General features: G+C 37.0%; 1 protein-coding gene across 7 annotated transcripts in view; it reads right to left on the reverse strand.

Moving 5' to 3' along the window:
- Positions 1-10,203: 10,203 nt before the first annotated feature.
- Positions 10,204-20,113, reverse strand: part of CYP20A1 (cytochrome P450 family 20 subfamily A member 1) — a 60,380-nt gene continuing 50,470 nt past the window's right edge. For 6 of the 7 annotated variants that reach the window (XM_077885203.1, XM_077885202.1, XM_077885207.1 and 3 more), the window contains 2 exons: positions 15,578-15,667; positions 10,204-15,432 (listed from right to left, as the gene is read on the reverse strand). In XM_077885203.1, the coding sequence (XP_077741329.1) occupies positions 15,282-15,432; positions 15,578-15,667 (241 nt within the window). In that variant the 3' untranslated portion in view covers positions 10,204-15,281. Of the gene's footprint in view, positions 15,433-15,577; positions 15,668-16,820; positions 16,945-20,113 lie in introns of those variants that run through there. The other variant, XM_077885204.1, reaches the window with a different exon arrangement.

Consider the following 20,113-nt stretch of genomic DNA (forward strand, 5'->3'; position numbering starts at 1 on the left):
GCATCAACCTATTAGCTTTAGTATCCTTAACATTATTAAGAGTGTCAATCAGTATGTAGTATAACTGGATTTTCTCATACATTTTTAAAATATATTAAAGAGTAGCATCTATGGCACCTAGAGAATAAAACCAGCTGTTTCATATCTGCACAAAAGTAGTTCCTGTAATATTATCCCTTTTCTTCATTTTATATTAAATGTTTGGAAACTATTAAATGTCTTCCTTCTTCATGAAGATACTTTGTGTAGTTTAACTTTTTTACCTTGACAATTTCTTTTTTTTTTTTTTTTAAAGATTTTATTTAATGGGATGCCTGGTGGCTCAGCAGTTGTGCGTCTGCCTTTGGCTCAGGGCATGATCCCAGGATCTCCCTCTGCCTGTGTCTCTGTCTCCCTCACTGTCAGAGAGACAGAGACACAGGCAGAGGGAGAAGCAGGCTCCTCGCAGGGAGCCCAATGTGGGATTGATCCAGGGACTCCGGGATCACGACCTGAGCTGAAGGCAGACGCTCAACCGTTGAGCCACTCAGGTGTCCCAGAATATATATATTTTGATGAAATTTAGGAGAATTCCTTTTTGTGCAATTGTTTTCTGTTAGAGATATTACACTGTACTTAGGAGAAATGCAAGCAGAGGGATTTTTAAAAGTTTTTATTAAAAGTCCAGTTAGTTAACATACAGTGTAAAATTAATTTTAGGTATACAGTATAGCGATTCACCACTTCCATACATCACCCAGTGCTCACCACAAGTGCACTCCTTAACCTCCATCACTTATTTTACCCATCGCCCCCACCCATCTCCCTTCTGGTAACCACCAGTTTGTTCTCTATAGTTGAGTCTGTTTTTTTATTTGCCTCTCTTCCCTTTGCTTGTTTGGTTTGTGTTTTAAATTCCACATATGAGTGAAATCATATGGTATTCATTTTTCTCTGACTTACTTTGCTTAGCATAATAGTCTTAGCTCCATCCATGTCACTGCAAATAGCAAGATTTTATTCTTTATGATTAAGTGATATTCCATTACATACACACACACACACACACCATCTTCTTTATCCATTCATCAATTGATGGGACACTTGACCTGTTTACCTAATTTGGCTATTGTAGATAATGCTACTACAAACATCAGGGAACATGTATTCCTTTAAATTACTGTTTTTGTATTGTTTGGGTAAATACTCAGTAGTGAGATTGCTGGATCATTTTAACCTTTAACTTTCTAAGGAAACTCCATACTGTTTTCCAGAGTGGGTTGCTCTAGTTTGTATTCCCAACAGTGCAAGAGAGTTCCTTTTTCTTCACAACTTCACCAACACCTGTTGTTTCTTGTATTGTTGATTTTAGCCATTCTGACAAGTATGAGGTGATATCTCATTGTGGGTTTTTTTTTAAGATTTTATTTATTTATTCATGAGAGATACAGAGAGATAGAGAGGCAGAACATAGGCAGAGGGAGAAGCAGGCTCCATGCAGAGAGCCCGATGCAGAACTCGATCCTAGGACTCCAGGATCATGCCCTGGGCCCTGAGCAGAGGCTCAACCCCTGAGCCACCCAGGCAGGCATCCTTCATTGTAGTTTTGTTTTGCATTTCCCTAATAAGGGATAGTGAGTATTTTTTCACAAGTCTGTTGGCCATCTGTATGCCTTTTTTTGAAAAATGTCTTTTCATGTCTTCTGCCCCATTTTTATTTTTTTTTTTATTTTTTTATTTTTTTATTTTTTTTTATTTATTTATGATAGTCACAGAGAGAGAGAGAGAGAGGCAGAGACACAGGCAGAGGGAGAAGCAGGCTCCATGCACTGGGAGCCTGATGTGGCATTCGATCCCGGGTCTCCAGGATCACGCCCTGGGCCAAAGGCAGGCGCCAAACCGCTGCGCCACCCAGGGATCCCTTCTGCCCCATTTTTAATTGGATTATTCATTTTTGGGGTGTTGAATTATTTATTTTTTGAGAGAGAGTGCATGCAAGTGGGGTGGGGGTTGCAGGAGGGCAGAAGGAAAGAAAGAGAATTTTAAGCAGGCCCTACTCCCAGTGCAGAGCTCAATGCTTAATTCCACAACCCTGAGATCATTACTCAAGCCAAAATCAAGATTTTTATTTTAATGTAGTCCCAATAGTTTATTTTTGTTTTTGTTTCCTTTGCCTCAGGAAACATATCTAGAAAGAAGTTTCTATGGCCAATGTTAAATTACTACCTGTGTTCTCTTCTAGAATTTTTTATAGTTTCAGGTTTCATATTTAGGTCTTTAAACCATTTTGAGGAACGCCTGGGTGCCTCAGCAGTTGGGAGTCTGCCTTCAGCTCGGGGCGTGGTCTTGGGGTCCCAGAATCGAGTTCTGAATCGATCTTGAACTCATAACCTGGAGATGGGGAGTTTTATGTTCCAATGGCCTAACCAGCCCAGTGCCCCTAATCTTTACATTTTTAGGCAAGCTTTATCATCTGAAACTTTGTGATAGTGATATAAACTTTTAGTTTTAGTAATATAAACTTTGGTCTCAATTTTAGGGATATTTATTTAATGGTTAAAAATGTACTAAAGCATTTTTTCAAGAAAAGCTTACTGCAGGGGATCCCTGGGTGTCTTAACGGTTTAGTGCCTGCCTTTGGCCCAAGGACCTGATCCTGGAGTCCTGGGATCGAGTCCCTCCCTGCATGGAGCCTGCTTCTCCCTCTGCCTGTGTCTCTGCCTCTCTTTCTCTCTCTCTCTCTCTCTCTATATATATATAATGAATAAATAAATAAAATCTTAAAAAAAAAGAAAAGCTTACTGCACAATAAAGCACTCTGTGCTTTATACTTATGAGTTACATTTTATGAAATAAGTTAGAAATTATTGAAAAAATACATCCTCCAAAATTAGTTTGTAAAAAAAAAAAAACCCTCATTTTTAAAAAGTCAGTAGCTCCACAGCCCACAAATCTTATATATATTTTTGTTTTCATTTTTATTGAAAGCCATATTTTTTGTCTCTTTATCATGGAAATTAGAAACATACAGTATGGAGAATGGTATAATGAATATATAAATACCCATTAATTAAAATAACAATAACTTCTATTTTACTTTATCTTCTTATAGTATTCTTTACCAAAGACCTTTAAGTATGTAAACATGACATTTAATCCTTAAACACTTTAGTGTGTGTGTGTGTGTGTATGTATATATATATATATATATATATATATATATATATATATATATACACATCTGTATTTTGCTACATAGCCACAATATTGTTAGCACATTGAACAAAATCAGCAATAATCCTCTCATACTATCCAATACCCAATGAAAAATATTTTTCAAGAAGAAATTACTCTGAGGAAATATTATATATCCAGAATACAACTTGGAGAGATTTTATTTAAATACTTAGCAATCTGTAATAGTTTCCTTTGAGAGACAACAAAATAGCTCCCTTACTTATGGAAAACAAAAAGAAAAAAAAATTTAAGTCTTTATTTTAATTACTTGGTGTTTACCACAAGTACACTCACTAATCCCCATCACCCATTTCACCCATTCTTCCCACCCACCTCCCTTCTGATAACCTTCAGTTTGTTTTCTATAGTCAAGGAGAAAACAATGTTTTCCATTAAACTATGACAGTGGGCAATATAAACCCGAAATTGTTCATGGTAATATAGCTCTGTGTATAGGTTTAACAATGGGTAGATAATTTATCTTGAAAGGTATGTTTTTGAAGAAAAAAAATTCCTCAGTTCTTTCATTTCTCCTAGAACTGTCTTTATGTATCCTTCCCCATGAAAAGCACTGCATTTCAGAGCTAAAACATAAAACAGATAATAGTTTCCTCACAGCAGATTACAAATTAGTTCACAAAAACTGATTTCTGAAATTAGCTACTTTTGCTCACCTTTTGTTTAAATTATGTTAAAGATTTTATAAAACTTCAAGCCTCAGAATGTGCAGGGTTTTTATTACTGAAAATTCTACAGTACTGACCTTCATTTAATAACATGAATTGCTAGCAGTTTGAAATACCAGTTGATTATGCATTAATACCATTAGAACCTGTATGCTGAATATTAACTGACCTACATCATAAATTATTTCCAACAGTTGCTAAGTTTTATTTATTACAGTCTGTTTCTTGTTAGTTTCAGTAATATCGTAAACCAAGAGGTTATACTTTGACAGAATTGCTAACTAAATACCACAGTGCATGGTAGTTAAGTGTTATATATGCAATACAAGGTTGATAAAAATAAGGATATTCTTGACCACTGATTGTTATGTTCATGAAATGGAATGTGGAAGAGGTTAACAGCAAAAAAATGGTTCATGATTTTGTCAAAGTAATTTTATGTAGCCTCTTGGAAAGAAAGGATAACAGAATAATTTTGATATTTTGAAATGGAAGGGAACACTGAATTTAACTACACTTAAAAATACATCAGTAGGATTTCTTCCTTCCTCCTCCACAGGAATTAACAATATATTTCTCACAGATTTCTGTTAGCTACTTCTATTATCTAAATGTCTACCCCTATGAATAAGTGAATGACTCATATCACTGAAATATTTCATAGGGTTTTATGATGATATTTCACAGAAAATTTCCATTTTACCTTTCAGCTGAAAAATCTTTGGCAGTTATGATTAAAATACAGGAAAAGTAAAAGTTCCGTCAGTGAAATGGGGGTTCAAGATGAGATTTTTTTACTGTACTAGAACACTTCTGCAACTTCAATATACATGTGTACTATGAAATTGCTTTTTTTTTTTAAGTCTGGCAGCTATGTATTGCTTATTGTGTAGGTAATTTTAAGATATCCGACAGAAGTTTAAACCACTAAATGATAAATAATAAATGAAACACTTATGGTTATTTGCAAAGATAGCTAGCATACAACCAGGAAGTATAGCACTTAAAAACCACTGAGTCACAGCACCATGCCATGTAAGGTCAGATGTGTCCAGGGTTGGCCTCCTGGGGTGCAACCGGTTAAGTCTCACAGAACCCCACTACTCAGATGGGCCCTATGCTTTGGGGTAGAATACTTTGAGGGCACTGTAGTAAATTCTTAAAAATTTTATTTTTTTAATTTGTGTTTTATAACTGGAGCCAAATAGGATGACACAGCATGCACTGAAGGCTTGGAGACTACTACCTGGCTTCCCTTCTCAGGTTCTCAGTGACAAACTACCTGCTGCCTGGTACCCTGGGCCCCACCTGACCTCCATCTCCTACCCCTGAAGTGAGCATTGAGGCCTTTTGCCCAGGGCGGCAACAGGATTACATTACCAGGGGAGCTGGTGAGGAAGGCCCACTTTCTGCCATGGTCACCCTCCATGGGGAGGTCTGGGCTCCCACAAGTGATTTCTCTGGAGCATCTTGAGGCAGAGCAAGGAAGCAGTCATCCCTGCCTTGGGCTGGCCACACCACAGCATGTTCACTGACTGGTCAGGGTTCCCTTGCCTACCCCTGATCCAGGTAAGTAATGTGTCTTGGAGTGGAGATTTCAATCTCTTAGGGAATCCCATAGGGGTTATTCACCTACTTTGAAAATAGCAGGCCCACAGGAAGAGAGATTGACTTTGTCTTAAGCTAAGGTCCCATATTCTCATTTTGCACTGGGTCCCACAAATTATGCAGTCAGCCCTAATTTATGGCTCTTACAATCAAAATAAACTAAAAAATCTTTATAAACATTATAGCACAGGGGAGTGCCTGGTTGGCTTAGTTGGTTAAGCATCTGACTCTTGATTTCGGCTCAGACCATGATCTCAGGGTCCTAAGATCAAGCCCAGGGTTGGGGTCTGCACTCAGAGGGGAGTTTGTTTGAAATTTTCTCTCCCTTTGCCCCTGCCCCTGCCCATGCATGTACATTCTCTCTCAAATAAATAAAGAAATCTTTTTTAAAACCTATCACAGCATGGACTGTGGGGCATCTCTTTTCAAGTGTTGTTTGTTTTTAGGAGGCTATTATCTTATTTCTCTCAGTTATCAATACATAGTACACTAATTTAGCCAGTTCTTTTTGCATTGGGGCCTTTTCTTTTTCTTCTTTTTAAAAAATTCTTCCTTTAGAGTAAGATGAAACAAAAAGGAAATCTAAACATGTTTTTTAAAAAAGTATAAATAAGCCCGAACATATTCCCATATAAAATAACCTCTCCCAGTTTAAATTTCCCCCTTTTGGGCAGCCCCCGTGGTGCAGCGGTTTAGCGCCGCCTGCAGCCTGAGGTGTGATTCTGGAGACCCAGGATCGAGTCCCATGTCGGGCTCCCCACATGGAGCCTGCTTCTCCCTTTGCCTGTGTCTCTGCCTCTCTCTCTCTCTCTCTGTGTGTGTCTCTATGAATAAATAAATAAAATCTAAAAAATAAATAAATTTCCCCCTTTTATATGGGGATTGGATTAGAAAATTTCTATGGATTCTCTTAAATGTAACATAGTATTATAAAGCCTATTAAAACTTTAAAAGAGAATCAAAGCTTACACATTAATCATACTTCTGAGCTCAGTTAATTGTCTTCAGGGATTCTTAAATTACTATAAACATTCATTTTTTTTTAAAGCTGTAGAGGAACTACAATATAAAAACATGAACAGCTCTTAAGCAAATATCTCAAAATTTAGGCATCCGTGTTAAGATTAAGAGTTTTTTTTTTTTAAGATTTTCTTTATTTGAGAGAAAGAGAGACATAGAGAAAGAGGGAGAGTGAAAGGGAGAAGCAGACTCCCCATTGAGCAGAGAGAAACTGCTGTGGGGCCTGATCTCAGGGCCCCAAGATGACGATCCAAGCCAAAGGCAGACACCCAAATGACTAAGCCAGGTAGGTGCTTCAAGATTAAGAATTCTTAAGAAAAAGTCATAGTTACTGTTATGAAAAGACACTGGGAACTACTCCCTTATTCCTCTACTTAATAAATTCACATTTCCTAAATTAAGGATGAGAATTCCTTCCTCCTAAACTTATCTTCTTCAAATCCTACTACTCTTTTCTTGGCCCTTCATGTGCAAAGTAGAGCCTGAGAGTCAAGAGTATCCTAAATAGGATAAAAGGAAGTAAAAGGTCTATTAATGGTATCTGTCTAGTGGTGCTGGATTGGAGTTTAGGCCAGAAGGAGCTTCTAAGGTGTCTCTGGGCACATGCCTGGCCATTGTAGAGAAGTCTCTTGTGGTTCTAAGTTAACCTATGATATCAACTGTGGTTTAGATTTAGATAATTTCAGGGAGACTGGATCAGTTTGGGGGTTAACCAAAATATTTGGCCCAGATTTTCCCATACTCCCTAAGACTCTCCTTAAATCTCCAAAATAAGAAAAAACTGAAACTCCTAACAGATGCATGGTTTGACTTCAATCCAAAATTTCACCTGGGTTTGAAACCAGATCTCTGATGATGGAGAGAACAAGAAGACATTCATCCTGGTGGGACTTTTATGCTACAGAACTGCCCTATTGCTTGATTTGCATCTTCCAAAATTATAGAATTTCCACAGGGCACCATGCACATAGAAATACACCACAGTGCCCAATTCTTATGATTAAACCCTATACTGGTACTGGGAAAGATGAAAACCTCAAAGAGACAGACATAAAATTTATACACACATTAAGAAAGGTTGTCATGGCAACTTTACTTGAAGATATGTATTTTTAAATCTAAGTAAATTTAACATTCAAAACACATTTGCATCTCCCTCAAAGGTTCTGTATCAAGAGTATTTTTTAAAAAATTTTCCAATTCCTTCTGAAGCTACACCTCCTTGAAAGCTTAACAAAATCCTTTGAATATAATAGCAGCATACTTAAACACATATTTTCAGAAGGATATAAGAAAAAAATCCAAAGTAAAAGACCAGTAATCTTCCTGGTTCCAGAAGCCCTAGGCTTCTCTGTCTAAAATTTAAAATTGTAAGCAGGCCATGCCATATAATCTCTACAAGGCTCTTTTAAGCTCTCAACATCAATTCTCTATTAGCTGATGGCCTTGCAACACAAGCAACAAATCATGAAAGTGGAACACACCTAGTGCTGCCGTATATTTAAGCAACAATTCACAGATGACCACAATAAATATTTTTCCTTAACCTAGTCAAACCGATTCTTAGTATAGTTTCATCTCACCCTGAAAGTTCTACAGTATTCTTCTTTAGCATCAATGTTGACGGTTTTACTTGATAAGACCCCTAGATTCTTCTCTTGCTCATAACGAAAATAGCAAAAATCATGGTTTGCCATCTAATAGTTCCTGTTCTTCCCTCCCTACAGCCTGTAACTGAATGAAGCCTTCCAAGTGTCATGTAATCATCTAGAAGTTCTTTCCTATGTATGTCCCTTTAAGCTGCTAACCTAAAGGATCCTTGAGCTACTTTCAAAAGCCAGGACCTACAGAGCTGAGTGCTAGATGCTAGAAGGTTAAGCTCTAGGATGTCGAGATTTTAGGGTTGCCTATCCTGGGGTAGAGCACAGAAAAGAGAGAACACAGTTCTAATGTCATGTCTGTTTTGTTCATTGTTACATTTCCACTGCCTAGTCTAAGACTTGGCATGCTCAATAAAAAACTGTTTCCAGACTAAATAAGTCTCATGTCTTTGGATGGGAATATAAGTCAGGACTGCAGTGTAAGGGAGAATCAGCAGAGCTACTGGGTGCTGTACTCTCACAGGGAAAAGAGGTAAAGACAAGGGAGTGAGAGAATATGGAATTCAGAACGGCACCTGGGTGGCTCAGTTAAGTGTCTGCCTTTGGCTCAAGTCGTGATCCTGAGTCCCCGGACAGCTCTATGTCAGGGCTCCCTGCTCAGCAGGGAGTTTGCTTCTCCCTTTCCATCTGCCCCTTCTCCTCCTCCTCTCTTTCCCTCTCTCTCCAAATAAAGAATATAGAATTCAGGTGGTTTGGTTCTAAGACTATAGTTGTTCCTAAGCTAGAGAGCCTCTGGACCACACATAGTTTAAGGAACCAGCCAAGACAGACATTCCTTAAGACTACTATTTGTCTCCAGGTCATGTTGGACAAAAAGGGTTCTGTTCTTCAGAAGACTCATTCCATGAAATAGTGGTTTTACAGAATTAAAGGTGAAACTGAAAAAAGGGGAACCTACATCAAAAACATGAGGAAGGGATGCCTGGGTGGCTCAGCAGTTGAGCGTCTGCTTTTGGCTCAGGGAGTGATCCTGGAGTCCTGGGACTGAATCCCACATCAGGCTTCCTGCGTGGAGCCTGCTTCTCCCTCTGCCTCTCTCTCTCTCTGTCTCTCATGAATAAATAAAAATCTTAAAAAAAATTAGGAACATTCAGGGTTATGTCAGTTAAAATAAGTTTCTCTACAGATGAACTTCTCAGCACTTCTGATATATCAATATGTATTATAAATATCTGAGAAAAAATATAGAGAATCTGAGAGTGAGTATGATTAAGTTACCTTTTCCTCAGAATATCACAAGACAGTGTTCCATGAAACATACTTTAGGAAATCATGCTCTCGCTAACCTAATTTAAAAAAAAAACTGTGTTCCTTAAAGATTTCCTGGTTTAATGATAAGATATAGAAGGAAGAAAGGACTACTTGCTTACCCAACTATTTTGGTTGACATTTTGTATAATGACAAAAAAATCATTATAAATCTATGTTCATACCTAGTATAGACACCACCAAAAAGATGTCCACAAAACATTTTAAATATGTCTAGTCATGGGATATTTAGCATATCACAAAGTTCTACTAGCATTAGAGGTAGTTTGGCTACCTAGAAAACTCAACTATTTAGTAATCACCTTTACTTTATTCTACATGCACAGAAAACCTCAAAGAAGATTTCAATCATTTCTTCAAAAATACTGATTGCCTTTTCTTTTTTTATATATTTATTCATGAGAGACACACACAGAGAGAGAGAGAGAGAGAGAGAGAGAGAGAGAGGCGAGACATAGGCAGAGGGAGAAGCAGGCTCCATGCAGGGGGGCCTGACGTGGGACTTGATCCCAGGACTCCAGGATCATGCCCTGGGCCAAAGGCATGTGACAAACCAACCACTGAGCCACCCAGGGATCCCCCGACTGCCTTTTTGACAATCTTTACAACTTTATAACATACTTAAAATGGTCAAGTAAAGTTTTGTTTCCTACTATCCTGTGTTAAAAATTATAACAAGAATTTGCAAGTATTTCAGATATAAATAAAATTGTGGGTTTTCTTTTTAATTACCAAACGGGATATTATTTACTTGTGACATTTTATTACATGCTATAACAAGATGCATTCCCAGTTTCTAGAAAGCCCCAAACTGTAAATCGATTACACAAGGGAGTTGAATGGAAGAGGAATGTCCTTCCTGCCCCTTTGTTTATCGCCTAGATGTTTTTAAAAATGGTTCCTAACTCCAGTTTTACAATTATCCATTCAGTTACTCAGTGTCATCAAAATAAATGTAGTGCTTAATTCATAGATTTTTATCTTATTTATTTTATTTTCAGTTTAAGTCTATTCCCCTCTTACCCCCTAAAATCTATTCCCCAAAGCCCTTATAAAAGTAACAAAGGAAAATGTTTAAAATTCATTAAGTGAAAAGCAAACCATATTGTTATGATGGCAATGTGTAAAAATATATGTATGTGGAAACAGGAAAAAAATTAATCAATTATAGATATGGCTGAGTTGGTAGCATCAGTTTTCTTTAAGATTTCTTTTTTTTTTTAAGATTTATTTTAATACTGCTTTTACAATACCCTTTTTAGTCAGTTTCTTTAACAATTATGAACACTACATCATTGGAAACTATAGCTTGATTCCCCCTTAAATAACAAAATACGTCAATAAACCCCACTGAAGATACTAATTTGAAATTTAGATCATTTACTTTCTATTTCTTAGCAACTATATGCCTGTATTCATTTATAGTATTTTTTCCAGCAGGAATGAAAAACCATGCTCTAAAGGACTAAAGAAAGGTATATAAAGTATTTGGTTTATAACAAATGCTCCTTCCACTCCCCTTTCTACTTGAGCTTAACTCTTGCTGTAAATTCAGTCTCACTCCTTTTTATCAGTGGAAGGCACACACAGTGCCTCAAAGCAACATTATACTAAGCCTTTCTGGCTGTGCTGATTTCCTCTGACTTCTGTAGTAACAGTAACTGCTTTCTTGTCCTACCTACCCACCCACCCCCACCCCCCTTCTCCCTTTCTACCTTAATCATTGGTCTTACTACTTAGGAAACAGGCAGAGGACTGGCTGAGGAGAGAAATAAGGTCACTAGTATCAATTTGTTGATATTATATAAACCTGCCCTTGAAAATAGTGTCCATTTCTCTCACAAGCTATCCTCTCATAACTACTGACCTTACTTACTCCGTGATATTTACTGGCCCATGCCCTCAGTTTTAGAGACTCAGTAGAATTGTTTAAACAGTTTTCAATCTGTCAATATAACCACATGTGAAAAAAGTACATTTTATAGGTTAACAGCACTTTTCATGGATCTGGAGAAAAAAATGAAGATGGCTTCAAGAGAAGAATCTTAATCTGTTTGCCCCAGAGTCCAAAAACAACAACAGAGACTCTTTAAGATTTCTTCCTAAAAGCTGAAATGCCACCTCAATCTGAATTTAATTATATTTTTCTTAGGATAGAAGAGTAATTTCAGGGGCACCTGGGTTGCTCAGTCAGCTAAGCCTCTGCTGTCAGCTCAGGTCATGATCCCGGGGTCCTGGGATCAAGCCCGCAGCAAGCTCCCTGCTCAGTGGGGGAGTCTGCTTCTTCCTTTCCCTTTGCTGTTCCCCCTGCTTGTGCTCTCTCAATTGCTCTCTCTCAAATACATAAATAAATAAATAATATTTTTAAGAGTAATTTCATTTCTTAAATGCTCACTGCAACACCTAGACTATTCTATGCCTTAGCAACTCAGATGTACCAATATATAAATTACTCTTTTGATAAATGGAGGAGGAAGTAAAGCCATTTTCAGTGTTGAAAGGAATAACAATACTTGCAAAAGGGAAGAGGAGAGAAAAAGAAATGATGAAAATCTGTGCTTACTTTCTGAGTGAGAAGGATATTAATGTTTCAATTGTAGAAAATGCTACTTGTTCTTAAGATAGTACATGTAGAGGGCAGCCTGGGTGGCTCAGGGGTTTAGCACCGCCTTCAGCCCAGGGTGTGGTCCTGGAATCCAGGGATCAAGTCCTCCTATGTCAGGCTCCCCTCATGAAGCCTGCTTCTCCCTCTGCCTGTGTCTCTGCTTCTCTCTCTGTGTCTCTTATGAATAAATAAGTAAAAATAAAAATAATTTTTAAAAGATAGTACATGTAGAGAACATTATATATAATCTGTCTGTAGAGAACATTATATATAATCTGTCTGTAAAAATTATAAGTGGATATAAAAGAGAGCAGAAGCAGCTACCCCAGAAATTTATGACTGGCTAACTCCAAGTAGTGGGACTACAGGTGAGTCAGTTTCCTATTTTTGTGTTTCTGTATTTCCAAAATTTTTCTACAGCAAACCTATATAATTTTCATGACAAAAAAATAGAACATTTTGTTTTAAAATATAAACTATTTTAAGATAAACAAGACAAATACATTTTTACATAGGGTCTATAAATAAGATAGAATCTACTTATATAAAAAAAAATGGAACTGCACATTTGTGGGCCAGATAAAACAGCATGCGAGTTTGTCATTTTTCCCAAACACATGCACAGAATCAATTCTGCCTTGAATTTTATTAGCACAAAGTGTGGAAGAGCCCTTTCTTTCCATAATCTTTTTTTTGTTGTTGTTTTTTTAAGGGAAGGAGAGAGAAAGAAAGAAAAAGACAGGGAGGAAGGAAGGAGTGGGAGAGAGAGAATCTTAAGCAGGTTCCATGTCCAGCACGAACCCTGACCTGGGGCTTGATCTCAGGACCCTGAGATCACCAGCTGAGCTGAAATCAAGAGTCAAATGCTTAACTGAAGCACTCAGGTGTCCTATGCTGGTGTTTTTAACAATAAACTTCTCAATAGTCAAAAAGAATGCAGATCAAAATCAGATAAGAAGTAGTTTTAAAAAACCCAAAAAGCTACAAAACTTAGGAGTCCTGCTACAAGCCATTACTGACACTGAGGGTATGCAATTTTAGTCATTTGATAAATATAAAGGGCCGAGTAAGGACAACAGTGAATGGATAAACTTATACATGGTTAACAGTATTTTTATTTTTTAAAATCCACTAGAAGATAATTTATGTGTAATGTGTTTAGTCACATAACCACAGATAAAATTTGCTTATTTACCTGATTCTTTTATTTTCCTTAATTCAAATCATTATTAGTAATTATACATTGGCTTATATGTTGGCAGTATGCCAATTCCCTCACTCTCTGTTCAGCTGCCCTATTTTTCCCTTTATCATTGCTGATCAGGTCTCACTTGCTTTAAAATTCTCCTCATCTCATCTGATTTTACTGACACTTGGTCTACGTATCAATTGCCTACTCTAACTTTCCACTGCCAGTTTCTAAACCAATTAAGGTACTTGGATAATAAAGGAAGATGCTCTATATACACAAAACCATACAAAATGATAGGAGGGAATTTAACAGTGTGCCTTTTTGAAATAACATGATGCTGAGAACTAAGAATACATTTTACTTAAAGTTTTAGAATTTAAATTATTCCATAAATTAACTATTTTCATCAGATATAAAAGCGGCATCTAATCTCTTAAAATCTATTTTAACCACTCCTAACTAGTTTTAAAATGTTAGCTATCTGACCATAAACACAGCATAAAATAACTCAATAACTAGAGTAGTCTTGAAACTAAAATTACAAGAGGAATTGAGCAGTGTCAAAAATAAACCCACTTGCAAACAGTTATCATTTTTCTCCCTTTCCTCTCTATCTGCACTTGGCATATTTCCTCCAGTTGTTGTCTTAAAAAAAAAAAAGGTTCCTCAAGAACAATGTAACCAAAAAAAGTGGACTAAACTACAGTGTTATCAATAAAAAGTACTAAATATAAAACTTATCAGTACAAGGTGTAAATTTTCAAAGCCACTTAAAATATTTTTAAAATAGCCCCAATATTTCTTTGCTTACTAGTGAGACTGACCTTTTTTCCTAAAGGTTGAATTGCTACTTCCTCCTCTAAAAGCTGTTTATGTCTTTTGACCATTTATCTATTATGTTTTCTTACCAACTTATACAAGCTATTTATATATCATATGTATATCATATGGATATTATCCCTGTCATATGTTTTGTAATGTTTGTTTTCTTTTTTAAAATTTGGTTTTGGGGGATCCCTGGGTGGCACAGCGGTTTGGCGCCTGCCTTTGGCCCAGGGCGCGATCCTGGAGACCCGGGATCGAATCCCACATCAGGCTCCCGATGCATGGAGCCTGCTTCTCCCTCTGCCTGTGTCTCTGCCTCTCTCTCTCTCTCTCTGTATGACTATCATAAAAAAAAAAAAAAAAAAAAAAAATTGGTTTTGGTTTTTAGTTGGTGCTTTCTTGTTTCATAATCATTAAGTTCATTATATGACATAATAACAACAAATTAGGGATTCAGTTTTTCCCACAAATAAGAATTGGTTAAGTAATATAGTGCTACTAAAATTTCCGGCAAAACAGAAGGTAAGACAAGCCTCAATCTTAGTTTGTCACTTAGGTGGCACTTCAAAACACATTCAGTAGTTTCCAAATGACTCAGAACCATTCAAAATTATGAGCTTTGTATAAGTCATGAAATGAACACTATTATCTGGGAGGCATAAAAGTAGGCAAGTACAAGGTAGGTCACTCAACCTAATAACAATGATTAAACTTAAACTAATTTATACTCAGAAAATAAAAATGTTAATTCAAGAAATAAAATTATGGAAAGTCCTTGTTTTCCCCCTTTAAAGTGATGTAAAGTATGAAAAGAAGTTGGGATGTTTTCCTTTTATGAATATTCAGAAAACATGATTCCCCAAAGTGTGTAAAATAATGTCTCTCTTCAAGAAATTTAGAGATCAAACTAAGAAAAATAATATGAAGATACTGTCATAGAAAGTGATAAAACAAAACAAAAACTAAAAAACAGAAAGTGATTAAACAAAAATTAAAATAGAGAGCTTCCTGTTAGAACTATCATTATATTGATGCAATAAAGTATAAATGTATATCATGCATTAAGAAAATCTGATATACAAAAATCCAAATTTACATAATGAAGTATGAGTAGGTATAGTATTACTTGGTTTATAAAAAGATTCAATATAGATTTTCTAAACCATCATTTTCCTTCAGAAAGTTAAACATATAAAATTTTAATATCTCTTTGAGACAGTGATCCAAGTTTCTTCCTTGGATGATGTTACCAGTTCATACTTAGTTTCAATAAGTTGTCCCTCCACGGAAAGTAGGTGCAGCCTCCTCACCAATACACTCAGAAGAACTGTGGCCACCATATATGCAAACCTAGTCAGGAAGAAAGTCGACTGGTTACTAAAGATTAACAATAACACTTTAATTATATAGACTGCTCATTCTCATCAGCAGTCATCAAAATTCTAAGTATAAAGTCTAGCATCTTTCCTTTCACTTTGCTTTCTCTATCACTTACCTCAACTCGGGGCATTCCTGCATGCCTGAGAATCCAAGCAAGGAGAAAGTTTTCATCATCGATTCATCATCAAACCGGTCTGGATCAAATCTAAAAAGATTTGGGGCAAATCACAACAGAACTCCATTGCCATATTACATATTTGTACTATAAAAACATAGTTATCTAATAAAGTTTGGAAAGTACTGAAAATAAAAACTGTCACAATTGTATTTAAATTTCACCATTAGAGGCAACTTAGTCGATTAAACTGACTCTTGATTTCAGATCAGGTAATGATCTCAGGGTCATGGGATTGAGCCCTGCTTCAGGCTCAGTGCTCAGCTGAGATTGAATCTCAGTTTGAGATTCTTTCCCTCCCTCTCCCTCTGCCTCTTCCTTCCCCTCCCCTGCACACATGCACACTCTCTCTAAAATAAATAAGTAAAAATATTTAATAAAATTCACCTATTATGTTCTCAAACTATTAAACATATATTTAGTTTCTTTCTGCTTAATTTATTATTTCTAAACAATAGATAGAAAATATATTTCTCTGGAACCAGCAAGGAATGAAACTGTAACATGGGTGTGCATCATTTTATGAGATATAAGGATAAATCATACAAAATCACATAATGAATATTTAAATTTAAGAGTGTTCAGAACATCTGTTACATGAGACCATCTCATCAATATGTAAAGCATTTTACACTGCCTCTTCAATTAAAATATATTTCCTAAAACTGGATACACCAGACTTAAAATTATATTCACCAATTATATTTACCTTCAGACTTACTAGTAAGTGGGAAATGAAGAGGCTAGAAGGGCTTTTTTTGTTTTGCTTTTAAAAGATTTTATTTATTCATTCATAGAAACACAGAAAGAGAGGCAGAAAACAAAGATAGAGGGAGAAGCAGGCTTGCCGTGGCGAGCCCGATGCAGGACTTGATCTCGGGGTCCCGGGATCACACTCTGAGCCAAAGGCAGATGCTCAACCACTGAGCCACCCAGGTGTCCCTAAGAAGGGTTTGTTTTTTTCCTTTACTTTTTAAAACCATAACGTTTATTTTGACTAATCGTTGAAATCCTTAAGATGAACTGGATGCTGCAACAGCTGCCCTCTTGGGCTTAGGTGTCGTTCCTTCACGGAATCCATGCCTGAATCTGCGGTATACAATCTTTAGGCGCCTCATTCGACCAGTCTCAGTGGTATTCCGTCTTCTAGCCTTGGCACTCCAGTTATACTTCCTCTTGCGCTTGGCAGGGTGGCCACACTTGCCGCAGGTGGACTTCTGAAGGCGGTAGGCCTTAGAGCCACAGCGGCGGCACAACGTGTGCATCTTGTTGCGACACTTTCCGAACCATGACGTCCCCTTTGTCATCTTGTTTCCGCAGCAGACCCCAAAGAGGAAGGTTTTTTTTTTATTGTACAGAATTTTATTTTATTATTTTTTTAATTTTAATTTTTATTTATGATAGTCACACAGAGAGAGAGAGAGAGAGAGAGAGAGAGAGAGGCAGAGACACAGGCAGAGGGAGAAGCAGGCTCCATGCACCGGGAGCCCGACGTGGGACTCGATCCCGGGTCTCCAGGATCACACCCTGGGCCAAAGGCAGGCGCTAAACCGCTGTGCTACCCAGGGATCCCTATTGTACAGAATTTTATTCTATAAAAAGTCACTGATGAAATAGGATATATAGAAACAAACAAACAAACTCACCCACTATGGAACATAAAAATTCCTCTCAAAACCAAATGTTAAAAGATTTAAACTGTGGCATGAGAAAAAAAAAAAAAAAGAATTCTGCTTCATTTTTCTTTTTCTTCTTTTCTTTTTTTTAAGATTATTTATTTATTTATTCACGAGAGAAACAGAGAGAGAGGCAGAGACACAGGAAGAGGTAGGAGAAGCAGGCTCCATGCCGAGAGCCCGACATGGGACTCGATCCTGCGACTCTGGGATCACACCCTGGGCCAAAGGCAGAGGCTAAACCACTGAGCCACTTAGGCGCCCCTCATTTTTTTCTTTTATTATTATTTTTTTAAAGATTTTATTTATTTATTTATTTATTTATTTATTTATTTATTTATTTATTTATTTATTTAGTCATTGAGTTCAAGCCCCACACTGCATGTAGGGCTTAAAGTAAATAAAATAAAATTTTAAAAAATTAAGTAATCTTGGGGCTCCTCGGTGGCTCAGTCAATTGAGCATCCACCTTTTGTTTTTGGCACAGGTCATGATCTCATGGTTCCTGGGATCAGGCCCTGTGTCAGGCTCCATACTTAGCGAGGAGTCTTTCTCTCCTCTGCCGCCCACTTCCTCACTTGCTCTCTCTTCTCTAAAATAAATAAATCTTAAAAAAAAAATTAAGTAATCTCTACACCCAAAGTGGGGGCTTAAGCTTACAAACCCAAGATCAAGAGTTGCATGCTCTTCCAACTGAGCCAGCCAGGTTTTTCCTTTTATAAACTATCTTGAAAATTGAGACCTTAAATTTTACCCAAAGGTAACTATGTATTTTAGATTACAAAAGAATCAAACTTGATTTTTCCAATTATTTTACAAAACACCTCACATTTGGGGTGCCTGGGTTGTTCAATTGGTTAAGTGTCTGACTCTTGGTTTCAACTTAGGTCATGATCTCCTGTTCATGGAGTTGAACCCCGTGATGAGCTCTGTGCTCAGTGCAGGGTTCTGCTTCAGATTCCATGTTGGGCTCTATGCCCAGGGCAGGCTCTGCTTAAGATTCTTTCTCCCTCCCCTTCTGCCCTCCTCCCAAAATAAATAAAAACAATAACAACAGCCAAAAACATCTCACAATTTTAAGGATTAAGAATGAAATGAAAGCCAAAATAACCAAGGAATTTTGTTTTTCCAGCTTTACTGAAGTATATTTGACAAATAAAATCCAAAGACCTTACTCATCTTATAACTAAGAGTTTGTACCCTTTTATCAGCAGCTCCCTATTTCTCTTACCCCTACTCCTAGCCCCTGGCAAGGACCGCTCTATTGTTTCTGTGTGTTTGACTTTTTTTTTCCTTCTCCCAGATTACACACATAAGTGCTACAATGCAGTTCTCTGGCTTTTTTCACTTAGTATAATGATCTCCACATTCATCCATGTTGCACAAATAGAATTTCCTTCTTTTTCATGGCTCAATGTTTCACTATGTTGTCTATATATAGATATACACACATGTATAATGGAATATTCACTTCTTCTTTATCCATTTAACACCTGTTGGCATATCTTTTTTTTTTTTAAGATTTATTTATTTATTTATGAAAGACACAGAGAGAGAGAGAGAGGCAGAGACATAGGCAGAGGGAGAAGCAGGCTCCCTGCAGGGAGCCTGATGCGTGACTTAATTGCGGGATCACAACTGAGCCAAAGGCAGGCGCCCAACCACTGAGCCACCCAGGCGTCCCAGGATGACTGTTATCAAAAAGATAAGAGAGGAAAAAAAAAAAAAAAAAGATAAGAGAGGACAAATGCTGGCAAGGATATGGATAAAAGGGAATTCTGTTTTGTTTTGTTTTTTAAAGATTATTTATTTATTTATTTATTTGAGAGAGAGAGGGCACCTGAGTGAGAGCACAAGCAGGGGGAAGGAGAAGAGGGAGAGGGAGAAGCAGATTCCCTGTTGAGCAGGGAGCCCAATGCAGGGTTTGATCCCAGGACGCCCAAGCTGAAGGTAGGCACCCAACCAACTGAGCCACTCAGGTGCCCCAAAAGGGAATTCTTGTACGATGTTGGTGTGAATGTAAACTGACAGCCACAAGGGAAAATAGTATTGAGATTCCTCAAGAAATTAAAAACAAAACTACCATATGATCTAACAATGCCACTTCTACATATATATTCAAAGGAAACTGTCATTATCATGAAGAAATATCTGTACTCTCATGTTTATTGGTATCCTGGGCCATAAAAAAAGAAGGAAATCCTGGTATTTACACAATATGGATGAACCTAAGCCAAAATCAAGAACCATCCAGGCACCCTGGTATACCTTTCTATTTATATGTGTCACCTTCAATTTCTTTCATCAGTGTCTTATAGTTTCCAGAGTATAGGTCCTTCACTCCTTGGTTAAATTTATTCCTAAATTTTGGGGGTTTTTTGGGTAATTGTAAATGGGATTGTTTTCTTAATTTCTCTCTTTGCTAGTTTGTTATTAGTATATAGAAATGCTACAGATTTCTGTATATTAAATTTGTATACTGAAACTACTAAACTCATTTATTAGCTCTAATGGTTCTCTGATGGAGTGTTTAGGATTTTCTATATGTAATATGTTATGTACAAAAAGTGAGAATTTTACTTCTTCCTTACCAATTTGGATGCCTTTTATTTTTTTTTTTTTCTTGTTTGATTGCTGTGGCGAGGACTTCCGTTACTATGTTGAATAAAAGTGATGAGACTGAACATCTCTGTCTTTTTCTTGATCTTAGAGGGAAAGCTTTCAGCTCTTTACCACTGAGGGTGATGTTGGCTGTGGGTTTGTCATATATGGCCTTTATTATGTTGAGTGATGTTCTTTG

This window comes from Canis aureus, chromosome 36 (genome assembly GCF_053574225.1).
Source record: "Canis aureus isolate CA01 chromosome 36, VMU_Caureus_v.1.0, whole genome shotgun sequence".
Classification (NCBI taxonomy): Eukaryota; Metazoa; Chordata; class Mammalia; order Carnivora; family Canidae; genus Canis; species Canis aureus.